This window comes from Monomorium pharaonis, chromosome 4 (genome assembly GCF_013373865.1).
Source record: "Monomorium pharaonis isolate MP-MQ-018 chromosome 4, ASM1337386v2, whole genome shotgun sequence".
NCBI classification, from domain to species: Eukaryota; Metazoa; Arthropoda; class Insecta; order Hymenoptera; family Formicidae; genus Monomorium; species Monomorium pharaonis.
This window is the reverse complement of record NC_050470.1, coordinates 10,305,918-10,320,722: the sequence shown is the minus strand read 5'-3', so window position 1 is coordinate 10,320,722 and position 14,805 is coordinate 10,305,918. Positions and strand designations below refer to the sequence as shown.

General features: G+C 33.5%; 1 protein-coding gene across 15 annotated transcripts in view; it reads left to right on the top strand.

Moving 5' to 3' along the window:
- The window catches only part of LOC105836380 (octopamine receptor beta-3R), a 178,438-nt gene that overhangs the window by 146,652 nt on the left and 16,981 nt on the right, over nt 1–14,805 (top strand). The window contains exons 1-4 of one of the 15 annotated variants that reach the window (XM_036286005.1): nt 1,995–2,121; nt 7,628–7,694; nt 7,891–8,699; nt 11,400–11,706. The exons of 4 other annotated variants lie outside the window; for them this stretch is intronic. In XM_036286005.1, the coding sequence (XP_036141898.1) occupies nt 8,097–8,699; nt 11,400–11,706 (910 nt within the window). In that variant the 5' untranslated portion in view covers nt 1,995–2,121; nt 7,628–7,694; nt 7,891–8,096. Of the gene's footprint in view, nt 1–1,994; nt 2,148–7,627; nt 7,695–7,838; nt 8,700–11,399; nt 11,707–14,805 lie in introns of those variants that run through there. 10 more of the 15 variants (XM_036286001.1, XM_036285999.1, XM_036286000.1 and 7 more) reach the window with 10 other exon arrangements.

Below are 14,805 nucleotides of genomic sequence, written 5' to 3'. Positions count from 1 at the left end.
CATTTCTATGCGTAGCCGAGGTCAAGCATCCGAATATGCGACCTTATATCATCGAAACAATAGAATTGTCCGGCGGAGTCATTAACAAACGCGAAACAATAGATCGGTTCGTTTTACTTGCGTTTCTCTCTTTTACATAACTTTTCTGTTTTGTCTTTGGAATATTAATCAAGTTCAAATAATAAATTTTTAAACTTTGTGTGTATCTCTCTCTTTATAAAGCGTCACAAATTGTCTTTCCACTTTTTCGAAAAGAAAGAACATTGTTTTATAAAAATATTAAAAAATATCAACGTACGCACATATGTTTCCTAAAAATAACGTTATCGTTATTTGTTACTAATTCAGTAACAGTTTGTTACATTTTTTTGTAACTTTTTTATAATGCTAAAAAGTAAGATATTAAACTTTAATGTTGTATTATCTGATAATCTCAATATTAAATGTAATAACCAACTTGTTAAAACTTATAATTTTAAACTAGCTTCTGTACAGCCAACTTTTTTATTTATTAAACTTGTCTAATAATTAAAAACGGTTTTTATTAATATTTTTATTTTTTAGTATTTTAAATATTTATTTTTTACTTATCTTTACGTTTAAAAATTTAGATTGTAATTTACAAACACGTGTTTTATTAAAAAAATTATTATTCTTAGACATTTGATTAATAGTCTAACAACGATTATAAAAATACAATAATTGCCCGGATAGAAGATCTTTAGTTCAAATTACATATGTATCATAGACTTTCAGTACTGATGGTCATCGACAATGACTGTCGCAACCTAGATATGAGCTACAAAGTATTTTTCAAAATTTTAAATACATTATCAATTATAAAAATAAATAAAATTTGCATTTAGTGCACGTAACTTTTGATCTGGCACGTTGATTACTGTGTATTAAGCGCTGAAAAGACGGGTGAATCTGTTAAATGTAAAGTACAAAGATATAATAGAGAACTAAAGTAACCATAAATATAGGGCGGCGGCATTCGTTACTGTAAAAATGTAACGACGTTACCGAAAACAAGTAACGACGTTGATAACCGGTAACGGCGTTATAAATAACCCGTTGTACTTTCCAACCCTGCATGTACGTGTACACGTAATAAACAGCGTGTTCTGCGCGTGCACGAAGGAGGTTAATTGCAACGCACGTGATATTGTTGTATTAACTCACTTTATATTATATTATGTCGCACTTCACATACGTTTTCATGTAAAATTACTTAACTGCGGGCGCCAAAATCAAAGGTCATACTGACATTCCACGGGTTGCCTTACATCAGAGAGCGGGGGAATAGTGCAGGAATTACCCTGAGAATTACCTCGCATGTCAAATTGATTTCACGTATAAATTTTTCCTACGTCTATTATATTGTTATTTCGCATATACACATCTTGAATTATTCTTTGCATTGCCTGATTAAGCACGGTGGCTTTGGGAGGTCAATTTATCGATATCCCGCTTTTGTATCTCTTTCTTCTACGCATTTACTATACACGAAGGGCGGCACTGGGCGAGAAAGGAAGAGAGAGGTAAAGAGAAAGAGAGAGAGAGAGAGAGAGAGAGAGAGAGAGAGAGAGAGAGAGAGAGAGAGAGAGAGAGAGAGAGAGAGAGAGAGAGAGAGAGAGAGAGAGAGAGAGAGAGAAAGAGAGAGAACGAGAGAGTTCGAGGGGGAGAGAAGCGCGGCGCCGTGGCGAACGTCGCGACGCTCAGTCTACCGGCGTCGTCCGAACATGTACGATCCGTCAAGGCGTTACTCTCCGCCGCTCGAAATCGCCGCCACCGACGACGACGACGACGACAACGACGCCGACGACGACGACGACGACGACGGTCTCGTCGCGACCTTGCCCGCGAAAGATCGATCCGACAGTATGTCGCGGATTAGGGCGGAATACCGATATCTTAGAGCCGGTCTTGCCACTAACTAATGGTGCAGTTAAAAAAATTGTGAATAAATATATCGCTGCCCTATTTGTTTACGGAAGGAGAAATGCTCAACAGGCACTGGCAATTCAATTGACATTGAAAACTCAGTAGTAACACTAGCATTTAGCATACACGAGTGATGTTCGATAGTGTTCGGTAGAAAGTTTGATTTTAAATGGGGTAACAAGTTATTTATATACACCATGGTAAATTTATTTTTATTTTATTTGCACTGCACTTTGTTGTGTTGTTATTTATTGTTTTCGTACCAGTTCAGCGTAGAACAATGCCGTAAATTGACAGCAAAGTCGCTAGAAATTTTACCGAGTCTTTGTCTTTAATTCAGGATTTGAAAGCTCGACTCATTAAAAATTTAATCAAATCTCGTTTATAATTAATGGTCCACTTGCATTTAAGGAAGTAGAACCTCCTATTGTTTCTCGTTGGTCGAACGTATATGTGTATACGCAGTTAAAATGTCGCAGCTAAGTGGCAATATTGAGCATAGTATGCTAGCATGATCAATAATAATAATAATAGTAATAATAATAATATCCCATTGACTGTGAGCAGTGCTGGTTGACGTTGGCAGAATCGATCCTAGATCGAGATCGCGGGTGCAACAATTGGCGTTTTGTTCTAAGGCGCTTATAATGTGAAGGGTTTGTTATCCTCATGAAAGTGGTTTTAATTCAAATTATTTTGCGGCTTTTCAACGATGAAACAGAAAAGTGGAAGAGTTTCGACTAATTGCTTCACCGTTTACAAAACAATTCGGAAGCGAATCGGTGGCATTGATAACGCTTGTCGCGAACCGTTGCCCTTTTGCAAGAGGTGGTTGGAAACGTGAAAGAGCCCGCTGCTGCGCCTGCGTCTCCCGTCTGGCGTCCTTGGACGCGGTTACTCGGAGCGGCGTCTAGACGTCAAGACGCGCTTTTAATTTCTCCGCGTCTTTGAAACGGAAGATGAGGCGATAAAGTAGCGAGTGGTGATCTGCTTTTTCTCCCGTTCGAGGTTGCCAATTCGTCGATAGTCTTTTTATTGCACAGTGGCATTGAGATAAGCTTAATCTTCGGAATTTTAATCCCGGGATACAATTATATCTCGTAGACTTAACATCTCACTTCTATGATAAACCATGACAGTTTTACGAGAATTTTAACTCTTGCTACACAGTGAAATAAGCTTAATTTTTCAGAATTTTTTAATATTAAAACATTTTGATTTTCTGATTAGTATACTAATAAATATTATAATAATTTTATTTTATTTTATATGCGTTAATTTTTTTCATGCTGAGTAAGTTTTATTTTAATGATACTTGATTATTATTGTCAATGTTAATATTGTTGATGATAAATTTGATAGTAAACTTTTGTATATCTTATAATTTTTAAAAGTTATTTTCTTATATTGTAATAAAAACATACTTTTTAAAATGTTTTTGTACCTTTTAAAAATAACTTTAAATATAGATCTTCCTTCTGGCTTTTATCTCTATACATATATTTCTAAAAATATATGAAGCTTTGAGTAATTCGAGAACGAACTCTTCGATTTCACATATGTACGTAAAACGCGTTGGCCGCAGCTCAATCGTCATTCCTATTTACGTTTAGACGAATTGGCACTCAAACTGACAGCTTCGCATTTCAGTATTACTGATGTACTGATGTACAGGTTCTCAGTGCCATTTAATCTGGTTGTAAACCGGAAACCACAAAGGCATTCTCATTATTCATTCCCCGAAAACCCGCGATTAATTCAGTTCTCTGTTGGTATTAATTCTATTGTTAATTCTGACACTTTCTCAGCGAATAATCAGCTTTCTTCAGATTTTTCAGCAATTTGTAAAGTTTAACTCGACTTATAATATTCAAACGAAGCGAGGATTCTTTCTTTTATCGATTAAAATCGATTGTAAATTTAGAAATGTACGCAATTTGGAAACAATCCCTTGAAATAGAGTAATAACAAATATAAATTTTATTAAACATAAATTATTTTTAAAGAAAAGCAAATAAAGTTTTATAAAAAAATCTAGTCGTATATGAATTAGATATACAGACAGAATACACTTTACAAAAAAAATAAAATTTATTGCGTGTCTGATAATGGACAATTAGTAGCGCTAAATTACCAAAATTGTTCTCGAGTTCTGTTACATGAAAACGTTTTACTTAAAAATTATGTAATCTGACATTTTACAATGACGTCCTTCACAGAAATAAATTGTTGAGAAGCATGCACACATCGATTGAATTGTCGATGACATATGTCGACATTTTTTAAATTTTAATTTTTAGAGAGAGGAGGGATCCACTGACACGTTGACGTGTAAAGCGAATGTGTCTGTCGATCTTTCAAAACTTTATTTATTTCTACGTTCTCTCGAATGTCTCGCGCGGAGGACAAAGAAATCAATCCGCCAATCGTAAGGTTAACTCAAAGTCATTATATGTATCGAATAGATCAAGTAGAAAATATCGCAAAGAAATTACGACAACCGCGAGATTAGAGAGATAACGAACAACAATACAACATTTAAGAAGTAAAAATAGAATATAAAGTTTATTAAAGACGACATGGAATTGTTATTTCTAGTAAAATACAAAATTACAAATTTTGATTAATTGAAAAATAAAATAAAAATGTTAAATGCTCGGTAAACAAAACAAAAGAGAACCGTTATTTTTTATGAATCTTGTATGTGTAAATTCTGTGGTAATTAATTTTTTACATAAAAATATATAACTAAATTACATAAAGTGAATTAATAACAGATTAACAAAAAAGTTATAATAATAAATATCAATAAAATTTTATGAACGTTTAAAATAAAATAAATTTTATTTTGCAATATTGTGTTTATGAAATAATTCTAATTTTATTTATTTGAAAATGTTTAACATCTTGAAGTTAATAGATAATCGGGAATTATTACAATTCTTTTTATCTTCTCCTTTTGAATTATTTTCCGTTTTTGATAACTAAATTATAATTCATTCAGTTGTTCCATTATTGATAATGAAAGCGATATTATCGAAGCGATTTTATTGTGTATGTCGCCCACACTCATACACACATATAATTGCTAATAGACTAGAGCTAGAGTTCTATGAATATTGCAGTATGTAAATCCAGGCCTCTCTTGAACTTGTTCTACTGTCAACTACCCTTACCCTGACCCCCTCTCGGCTGCTTTCTACCGTTCGCGTTTCTGTTGCCCAGAGAAGGCCAAACATCCGCGAAGGCCGCGCTTATTAATATTTAACACTTTATAAGGAAATATCTCTCCCTAGGGTTGCCGGGAAACATGAGATATTATCTCTCGGCAAGGAAACCAGGCCCAATTTACCGATCATCTAAAAGGACAGCTACAGTTTTAGGATCTCGTATTGCAAGAAATCTCATGACGCTTTCAATATCTCTATGTAAAAATCATAAGACTCGCACGTACGAGGATTTTTAAGCAATAAATTTCTATACGAGTTAGAAAAATTTTTTATAAAAATTTCTAATGTAACATCTACCCTTATGTGAAGGACTGTAGCACTGCAGATAATGTCTCTCTCGGATTATAAACTTTGTTATTTTTAGAAGTCTGAAATATCTTCCGAACCTGTTATATAAAAATTCTTTATTATTGTATAAAGTTACGAAATTAATCCGTGCGTCGTTTAGAATTATGAATGTAGAATAAGAGGCAAATATTTTCCCGCAATTTTCAAATTAAATTCTCGTCGGCGGCAAGTTTTATATGCGAGAAGCTTGAAAATTTTATAAGCTTACGTAATGAAAAAGCGTTATATACATAAGGTGCATCTTGAAAAACCCGCGTCAAAATAGATTATGTATATTTGTATATTCCTACTTTATATTCGAAATTTCAACCACTTTCGACATAAGTGATCTACATCTATTATAAGTTCGTGTGTATCGTTATTAAAATTTCAACAAGTCGTGACATATATATCTTTACTAACAGAAACGAGATGTAAATTTGCCTCCGTGCTGTTTGCAAAATTAATACGAGACACTACTCTTCCTTTTCCCTTCGGTCTCTTAATCTTCTCAAGGTATACAGTGAAAAATAAAGCTCAATTTTCACGGAAATAATGTTAATTATCAATTACCGCTTATTTATCATTATTAATTAAACAAATTCATAAATATGTATGTGTCTGTAAGAAAACCAGAAGAAAATTATAATATTTATTATTTTCTTTAGGTTTTTAGTTTTTACCTTTATCATCTAATATATTAGATGCGGTTTAATTTCGCCGTGACAGCATCGCCAAAATGCTACCACGATCAATGTGATTACGATAAATCGAGCTTCCAAAATTGCAGCAATTACCCGGGGAATCTCCTTCGCAGTTTCGCTCGAGTTGTCTTTCCGATATCTAGGAGGAAGTTTCTCGCGAGGAAAGTTGCGCTGATAGGTCGATGTATCTGCGCCAATTTCGCTATAAATGTTAATGAACTGTCAGTAGTTAGAAACTGTCACCTTCCAAATTTTGAGTGGAAATTTGATAGATTATCTGATTAAGTAAGTGACAAAGTTATGTTGCTGTGACGGATGTCGTTTCTTTAAGAGAGTGAGATTCGAAAAAAATATATCTACATTTTTTCCTGTTTTTGTGCACGTAAAAAATAAAGAAATTGAAAATTATAAAATTCGGTTTTAATATATTGTATGTCTTCAATATAATTAGCATCTTATTGTATAAATATTAATTAAGAAAGTAATTCCAATTGTAATTAAATATTAGCATTAATTGAAAAATATTAAATTAGACTGATAATTTATTTTGACCGAAGTCAGACATCAATTACAGCGAAATTAATTGGAATCTGAATCGTAATTATATATATTTGTGAATGTAGCGGTAATGGAGTACTTTTTTATTCATGCATTTTGAATCGTTAATATTCGATTCATCAATTCATTGCTAAAAGACTTGGATGACCTAAAATTATATACATGTGCAATCGCATGAATAATAAAATGTGTGCAGTTCCAAGAAGCGAAGGAGAAATCGTTGATGAGACGTTTTCGTGGCTTGTGGTTAATAACACAGTCAGATTTACAGATAATACACTCGTGGCCACAAGAGCGGCTATACATAACTGACGGTACGATTGTAATTTTGATGTTCGACCATCACGATCGGTAGTAACTGGGGACGAAAGAAAAGGAAAGTTTCCGTTAAAAAATCACCATTATATCTGCATTCTCCATATTGGATTTATCGCCTTATTTTTTATTATTTAGTTGCAACACTGTAATAAATTAACAGATATTTTTATTATCAATAAATGTATAAAAAGAATTAAAGATAAAAATAGTTAAATTGAAATTAAATACTATTTACTTTCTAATTTAATTTTATGAACTTTATTTAATGTTTTATTTATAGATATTTTTATTTTAATAAAATTAATTGTAAACATATTTACGGCATTGTTTATGATTTTAATGTCTATTTTTCTATTTTAATTCATTTAATTCATCTGTAATGTTTCATTTAATTAACTTATTTCAAAACGTTACATTTTCTCTTTATGACTTATAATTTTATATAAATATCCTTAATGTATTTTTTAAATTTATTTGTTATAAATGCACACATATCTTACAAACAAATTAATTACTTTTAATTAATATTTATTCTTTTAAAAGCAGATAACGTTTACCAAACAAACAGACAATTAAATTTACAAAATGCAAAGACTGTCATGAACAATGTGTAAGAATCATAGTAACTTCAAACAAAAAAGATACGAAATTATTATATATAATATATATTTTTTTATAATATAAATTATAATTTTATAATATAAATAATATAAATTATATATAATATATATAATACATTGCCATTTAAAATAAGTGTAAACCATCATTATAATGAGAAGTGGTTGTACTAATTGGAGAACTTGCAGTGGACAGACACGTGGATTGGAAATAATAAAAGTGATACTTTTGTGTGCAATACGGAATCTGACTCGTCTCGAAGATAAAATATTCAAATGGCCATCACTTATTACATCACTTATTACATTATGATCCAACGGTTACAATTCGACGTACTTGTCGATGGATGTTAATAAATCAACATTTAATATGACATTACGACTTTCCGTCTGGAATGGAAGTCAGTGAGCCTCCGGACGAGGAGGTCTACCGCTCGATATTCAAGATTAATTTTTCTTCAAGCTTTGAGAATGTTCCCCCCGTTGAAAGCAATCCGAGCGTTGTCGTTGAATCGAGAAACGTCAGTTTAATCGCCCTTAAGGGCGTCATAATGGTCAGCATCATCGTCACCGCCCTGTTAGGCAATGCCCTGGTGATCGCCAGCGTCAGAAGACACCGGAAGCTACGGGTGCCCACCAATCGCTATGTAGTTTCGTTAGCAATGGCGGACCTCTTAGTGGCGGTGTGCGCCATGACATTTAATGCTTCTGTCGAGCTGTCCGGTAAATGGCTTCTAGGAAGTATCATGTGCGACGTGTGGAACTCGATGGACGTTTATTTCAGCACCGCCAGCATCCTCCATCTATGTTGTATCAGCGTCGATAGGTATTACGCGATAGTCAGGCCGCTGGAGTACCCGGCCATTATGAGGACTGTAACAGTTACTGCCATGCTGTGTAGTGCTTGGACTCTGCCGGCCCTGATTAGCTTTATACCTATCTGTATGGGCTGGTACACCACGCAGCAACACCTGGATTTCCGTCGCAAGAATCCGCAGGTAGACTCGCCAGAATCGTTTTGATTTCAGAATTTAGAAATTCAAGGTTACAAAGAATTCAAGAATTATCAGAATACAAAAGGTTGAAAATTTAGAGATTATTCTTTTAATTTAAGAACGTAAGAATCAATCGAGATTTAAGATTTGACTTGATAAAATCTCTCTTTGCCAATACACTACCATCACATTATAATTTACTTGTTTTCACACATATAATTATACAACCTATCAATTTTATTTCGACATTCCGATATCATATTTTTTTAAATTTTATTTTATGACCTGTTTTGTGATTGTTAAATTAATTCGCTTTTCAAATTAATTTTGAAACAACAATCTAAAAAATCGTAAAATTATTACTTTTCTAAGTTATACATAGTTCCAGGAACATATTTAATATTTTATTTAAAAAGACTTTCAATAAAAGACAAATAAGATGGAAAAACTTCTGTTTAAAGTGTTTTAAATTCAGAGTTTAAAAGAGAAGAAGAATTATACATTATAAACTTTTCGTGGAATTAAAACATTTTTAATGTATGTACTAGAAAGATTTTCACATAGAAAATTTTACGTGAATATAACACGGTTTAGAAATATAAATCACAATTTATGTTATTTTGTTTATCAAGAATAGTGCGGACCTTATTGTTTCAAAATCTGAAGTTAACAAAATAAAGTTTTCATATCAAAGCAAATCAATAAATTGTTTTGTGATGGTCTCTGTTTAAGAGTCTTTCGCTTATCAAAATGTTTCTATATCTCACTCTTTTGTAGATTACATCAAAAAACAATTTCTCATTTCAACCTCTAATAGCTCCGTGTCATGTTTTTATTTTATTTGTCATTTTCCCGATCCCATTTTCTGTGGACTATATTCAACCCATACTTGTAACAGTATCTATTATGTCTAAAAGACAGATAAGACAGATAACTCAGATGGATCAATATCTCAGAAAAAGTTAATCAAAAAATTCTGTTTTTGTTGCAATAGTGTGTTTATTTGCAACATAAATGTTTTATAAATTTTTGTATATATACAAGAAAATAATTTTAAATAATTTATAAAAAGGAAAAAGATGCATAGTCTTTATACATAAATGACAAACAATTTTAAAGAAAAATGTAAATAATTATGTGCAAATATTTAAATAAAAAATAAAATCATTGGAATACCAGAGCGAAATAGTAATCAAAACATTATGATTTTTATGAAAAAATAAAAGATACTTTTGCAGATTATCTTTCGCAAAAATGTTGACTCTTATAATTACATTGTCTCGGCGGTATAATTTGGTTTAGCAGCGATACAAATTGCGATATTATAAACGTAATGTAACTTATATTTACTGTTACGGTCACGTCAGTGCTCTGTGAACTATCGATTTTTAATCGACAGTGCTCATTTTTTCTGTCAGACAGAAAACTGTCAGCGATAAGATTCATTTATCACAAGCAACACTGTTCTTAATCCCATTGGAATTATAATGTCCTTTTCCTTACAGTAATTATATTGATTTTGTATTTAACTGATTTTCAAAGATAATAATAGAATCAGACATAGGTCATGCATTTATCAAATTAATGTTTCTCATACTCGTACTATCGAGTTCTTTAGTTTAAATACTGCACTCAAAAACAGCGACATCAATTGAATATCGTGATTAATATTTCCATTATAATAATTAATATTTCCTTAACAGCTATCAGTGTTTTAATTTCTTTATCAACCTAGAATTAAATGGATTTCTAGAGATAACATTAGATTAATTGCAGTATTTATCTTTCCTCCAATTAATATATTTTTAATGATGGAGTTCTTGTAATCTCAGTTGTTACGGAAAGAGCTTCAGTTTGTATCAATCCCTTAATTACAGTGGAATTAATTTCCTATCGTAATTTGTATCTTACTAATACCACGTTGCTTTTCAAAGTCAATTAGACACAAAGGCCAATAATTATGTTTAAAATGTACATAAAACAGATGCTAGTTTCATCTGTAATTAATCGTATAATTAGTATAAATTTCCTCGTGTTACTTTGGCAAAAAGCAGTTCGTTAGTGTTGGCGTTACAACAATGAATCAGATGCGCCACGTAATGAGGAGAAAGAAAAGAAATATGAGGATTACAAAACGAAAAAGAGACTTGACATGGAAGGGGCAAAAATAACAAAAAAGAGCGCATCCTTTTAAATTATAAATAGTACCTTTGAATTTTTTATTTAGTGGCTTTTTTAATTTTAATGGTTTATTTTAGTGGCTTTTTAATATCGTCACAGATTCGACGATTCTTCAATTTTACTCAGAGATAACTATTATTAAAGTGACTATTAAAAGAATGATAAAATATTACGACGGCTTATCCATCCTTTTCATTCATTTAATCCTGCATTCACGAATGTGATACGCCGAATCTTCCGCTGCTCTATTTTCTAACAGATTAAAAAAGAACCCTATTCTTCTGGTTATATTTACACATATATGTGAACTTATAAATTTGAAGTGCAAATTTATGCGGAATTTTTTAAAATTTCCTCATCCATTCCATTTATTTAATTAATTCTCACATATATACACTGGTAAAACTCTCATTCTGAACGGTTTATAAATTGTGAGGGGGGGGAGTAAAGAGAGGGAATTTTCATACGATAATCCCACGCGTTTCGTGAGGACTGAAAGCGCTCCGGCTTCTGCAATCTCAGATTTGCATGTTCGTGGTGAACCTCCCATATGCGCTGATCAGTTCCTGCGTGTCCTTCTGGATCCCGGGTGTCGTGATGATCATCATGTACTGCAAGATCTACAAGGAGGCAATCAGACAAAGAGCGGCCCTCAGTAGGGCGTCGAGCAGCACGGTGTTGAACAACGTTTACCTGCGCCGCTCCTCCGGCGGCTCCAGGCATCCCTCTAGGACGTCGCATCAGCTGCTGCTACATCCGAGTGACGCCAGCGATTACGGGAGACCGCTCTCTTACAGATCCTCAGCGGCGGAGCTCAACGTCGAGAACGGTGAGTGCGAGTGTAAAAAAAAAAAAGAACGCGATTTTTAACAAAAACAAAAGACGAAAGTTGAAATAAGAAAGGAAAGGAAATTAAAAAGGGTGAGGTAGACCGCAAACTAAGATGAGGATATATAAAAAATGTTGAACAGTGCCGGGGAAGAAACTCGCGAACTTCTGGGTAATAGGGGAGGGGGAGGGGGTGGGGAATGGGGTGGTATTAAACTTCGTGCATCAATTGCATGAAAAGCATCGGAGCGAGAATGATGTCCCTCAAATTATCGGTGAAATTGAGCGGTGGCAAATTCAATTGCGTTTCCCTTCCATCACTCGTCCTCTCGTCAAAAGGCCTTAATGCATGTTCCAGCCGACGTGTACAAAGCGAAGATTATTACTTTCGCCCGCGGGCACTTCGCCTTTTTCTCGCTACGCTTGATACGTCGAAACCAACCGTGTAATCATCGATTCGAGGAGAAATTTCGCTCGGATCTCGTGGCAAATGACACGCAGCGCAAAGGTGCACGACGGAACGTTCATTATGTCGGCCGTTTTAACGACGCAAAGAACGTTAATAAAATACTCTCGACCAAGTGAGTTACACGGGTTTACGCTTTTCCAGTGCGTACACACGCGCGCACATATTTCATTGTAGCAATGCTAAATTCCTATCGTTTTTCATTGCGAGTTTTTCATTTTAAAGAGCAATTTTTTTAAGTTTAAGAGAGAAAATTATCCATCTAAATTTTTAATATTCTCATATCCTCTTTTTCATGAAACGTTTTCAGTTTTAATTAAGACATAAATGATATTATAAGAAGTATTTAGGTCTATATATTATAAGCTTGAGACTTTTTTTTTCTTACGTTAACATCAGAAGGGCAAAATCCGAGGAATTTGAAAATTACCGCTCTTGAAATATTTTAAACATATGAAATGTGAAGATATGAAAAGGAAATGTTGGGATATTTTTATTCGAATAAATTCACTTTTAGCTTTATTGAGAAGATACATTTTTTATGAATTGGCACAATAGAATTGTTACAAATCAAGGCTATGAAGGAATAATGTTGGAATGCTTTTACATCGAAACTCCGTGCTGAATGAAGTAATTGCGCGCTACACGCAATCAACGAGAAATTCATTTTCGCATTGAAACGATGATTAAAAGCATCGTTTTGTAACTAAACTAATCTAAATTTTACAATAACATAATAAAGGCGTTTCATTAATCTTTTTTAATCGTAAATAGCCCGGCGATTCAAACGGCTCTACGATCCGATTTCGAAATACAACAAATACTGAAAACTGCATGTCGCATTGAATACCAGCGCTCACAGTGTCTTCGAGAATGAGGAATTCTTAGTGCTGACAGCTGACTTTCAATCACAGATTCTCCGACAAATCCGAAGTTAATTTATCTTTAATGAAAATTCCCTGAAAATCCACGTAATCCGCACAGATTTTGTTCCACATATATATATATATATATATATATATATATATATATCTCGCACAAAATAACATATCGATTGACGTTGTTATTATGATATAAATGCTAAACGATAAACGGCATTCGTCGCATTAGAAAAGCGATTATATGCTATACAAATGCATTTAGCATCGAATTAAATATCTAATATTATTACACCGACACACACACACACATACACACACGCGTTACAATACCATCTCCACATTGTGATCGACGCGATATGCGATGACGCTCGTGGAGTATTCTATTTGAAATGCACGTCGCGACAGATTTTGCGGATATTATTTTCCCCGCGTTTGCGATAAGAGAGAAAGAGAGTGGCGACGGTTCTGTAAAAGGAAGATAAAAAATTCCTGCACACTTTCCATGGCGCTTTATTTGATGGCATAGAGAAAAAAAAAAAGCGCGAGAATTCTCATCCCTGCGGATTTCTTTTTTTTTCTTTTTTTCTTTTTTTTTTTGCAAATATATCCCACACGCCCACGAAACAAGAAATTGCGGTGAATTGTTTTCCATAAAATGTGCTTTTTCGTTAGACGCGGGGACAAATCGATCGGGTTTCCGCGCTTTCCCTTTAATATCGCGCGTGTTACAATCTCCAGTAGTTCGTTCCGTCGTATCCTCGTACCGGCGCGGCGCATTTGAGAGCTCGTGATGATTTCTTCCTCTCCTTCTGACACTCGCTTAAGCCGGGTATTTCATCGCCACGCACGTGAAAATAACCGGTCAGGAAGTCGTGTTTCTAATTTTGACATGTAATCCGCGGAGTAGCATAGTTCCCGCTCGTCGTTTGCGAGCCAAGTAAACACGTCTAGTAATAGATCATATAATCTAGTAATAGATCATCTAGCAATGCATCATGTATTATATTCTACATGGCGTGGGGGCATCGATAACGTCGTATAACGTGTAGAATAACTGCATACCTTTTTTTTTGCGTTTGTGTGTAATATGGATCTGAATGATAAAATAAAGTTACTGTGGTATGAGGTAAAATTGCGCGCGTAAAATATTAAATGGTGTCGAATTCATATAGATAACAGCAGCGCGTGTTCAATCACTCCGTCCTTTTGTATTAACTAATGTAATAATTAATACGAACGCAAAATAATTTATGCAAATAATAATTTATAATAATGGGGATAATAATTGTGCAAATAAAAATTTATCCCAAATATATATATTACTTCTTTTGCAGATTTTTATCTTTGAGCGTGGTTATTTACCGATATTGAATGTCTACATTTTATTACTGAAATTTTTCAAAACTTTTCAGTTCTCCTTAAACAGTATGTGAAAGGCGATATCAATATAGAATCGCAACCGTAATTGTTGACATTTCCATGTAAATATCTTTCAGCAATTTATTTATTTTTAAATAAAACATTTGTAATGGAAGCTTTCAAAAGCCCCTTTAAAAAAAAAAACGAATAAGCATGAAGGCTTAAATATCAGCGTACAAACGGATCAAAATACATTGCGATATCAAGAGAAATATTCCCAACATATAGCACGATTTTGCTGCGGGATTTTCGTTATTCAACAACCTTTTTTCTTTTTTTTACTCTTCTCTCTCTCTCTCTCTCTCTCTCTCTCTCTCTCTCTCTCTCTCTCTCT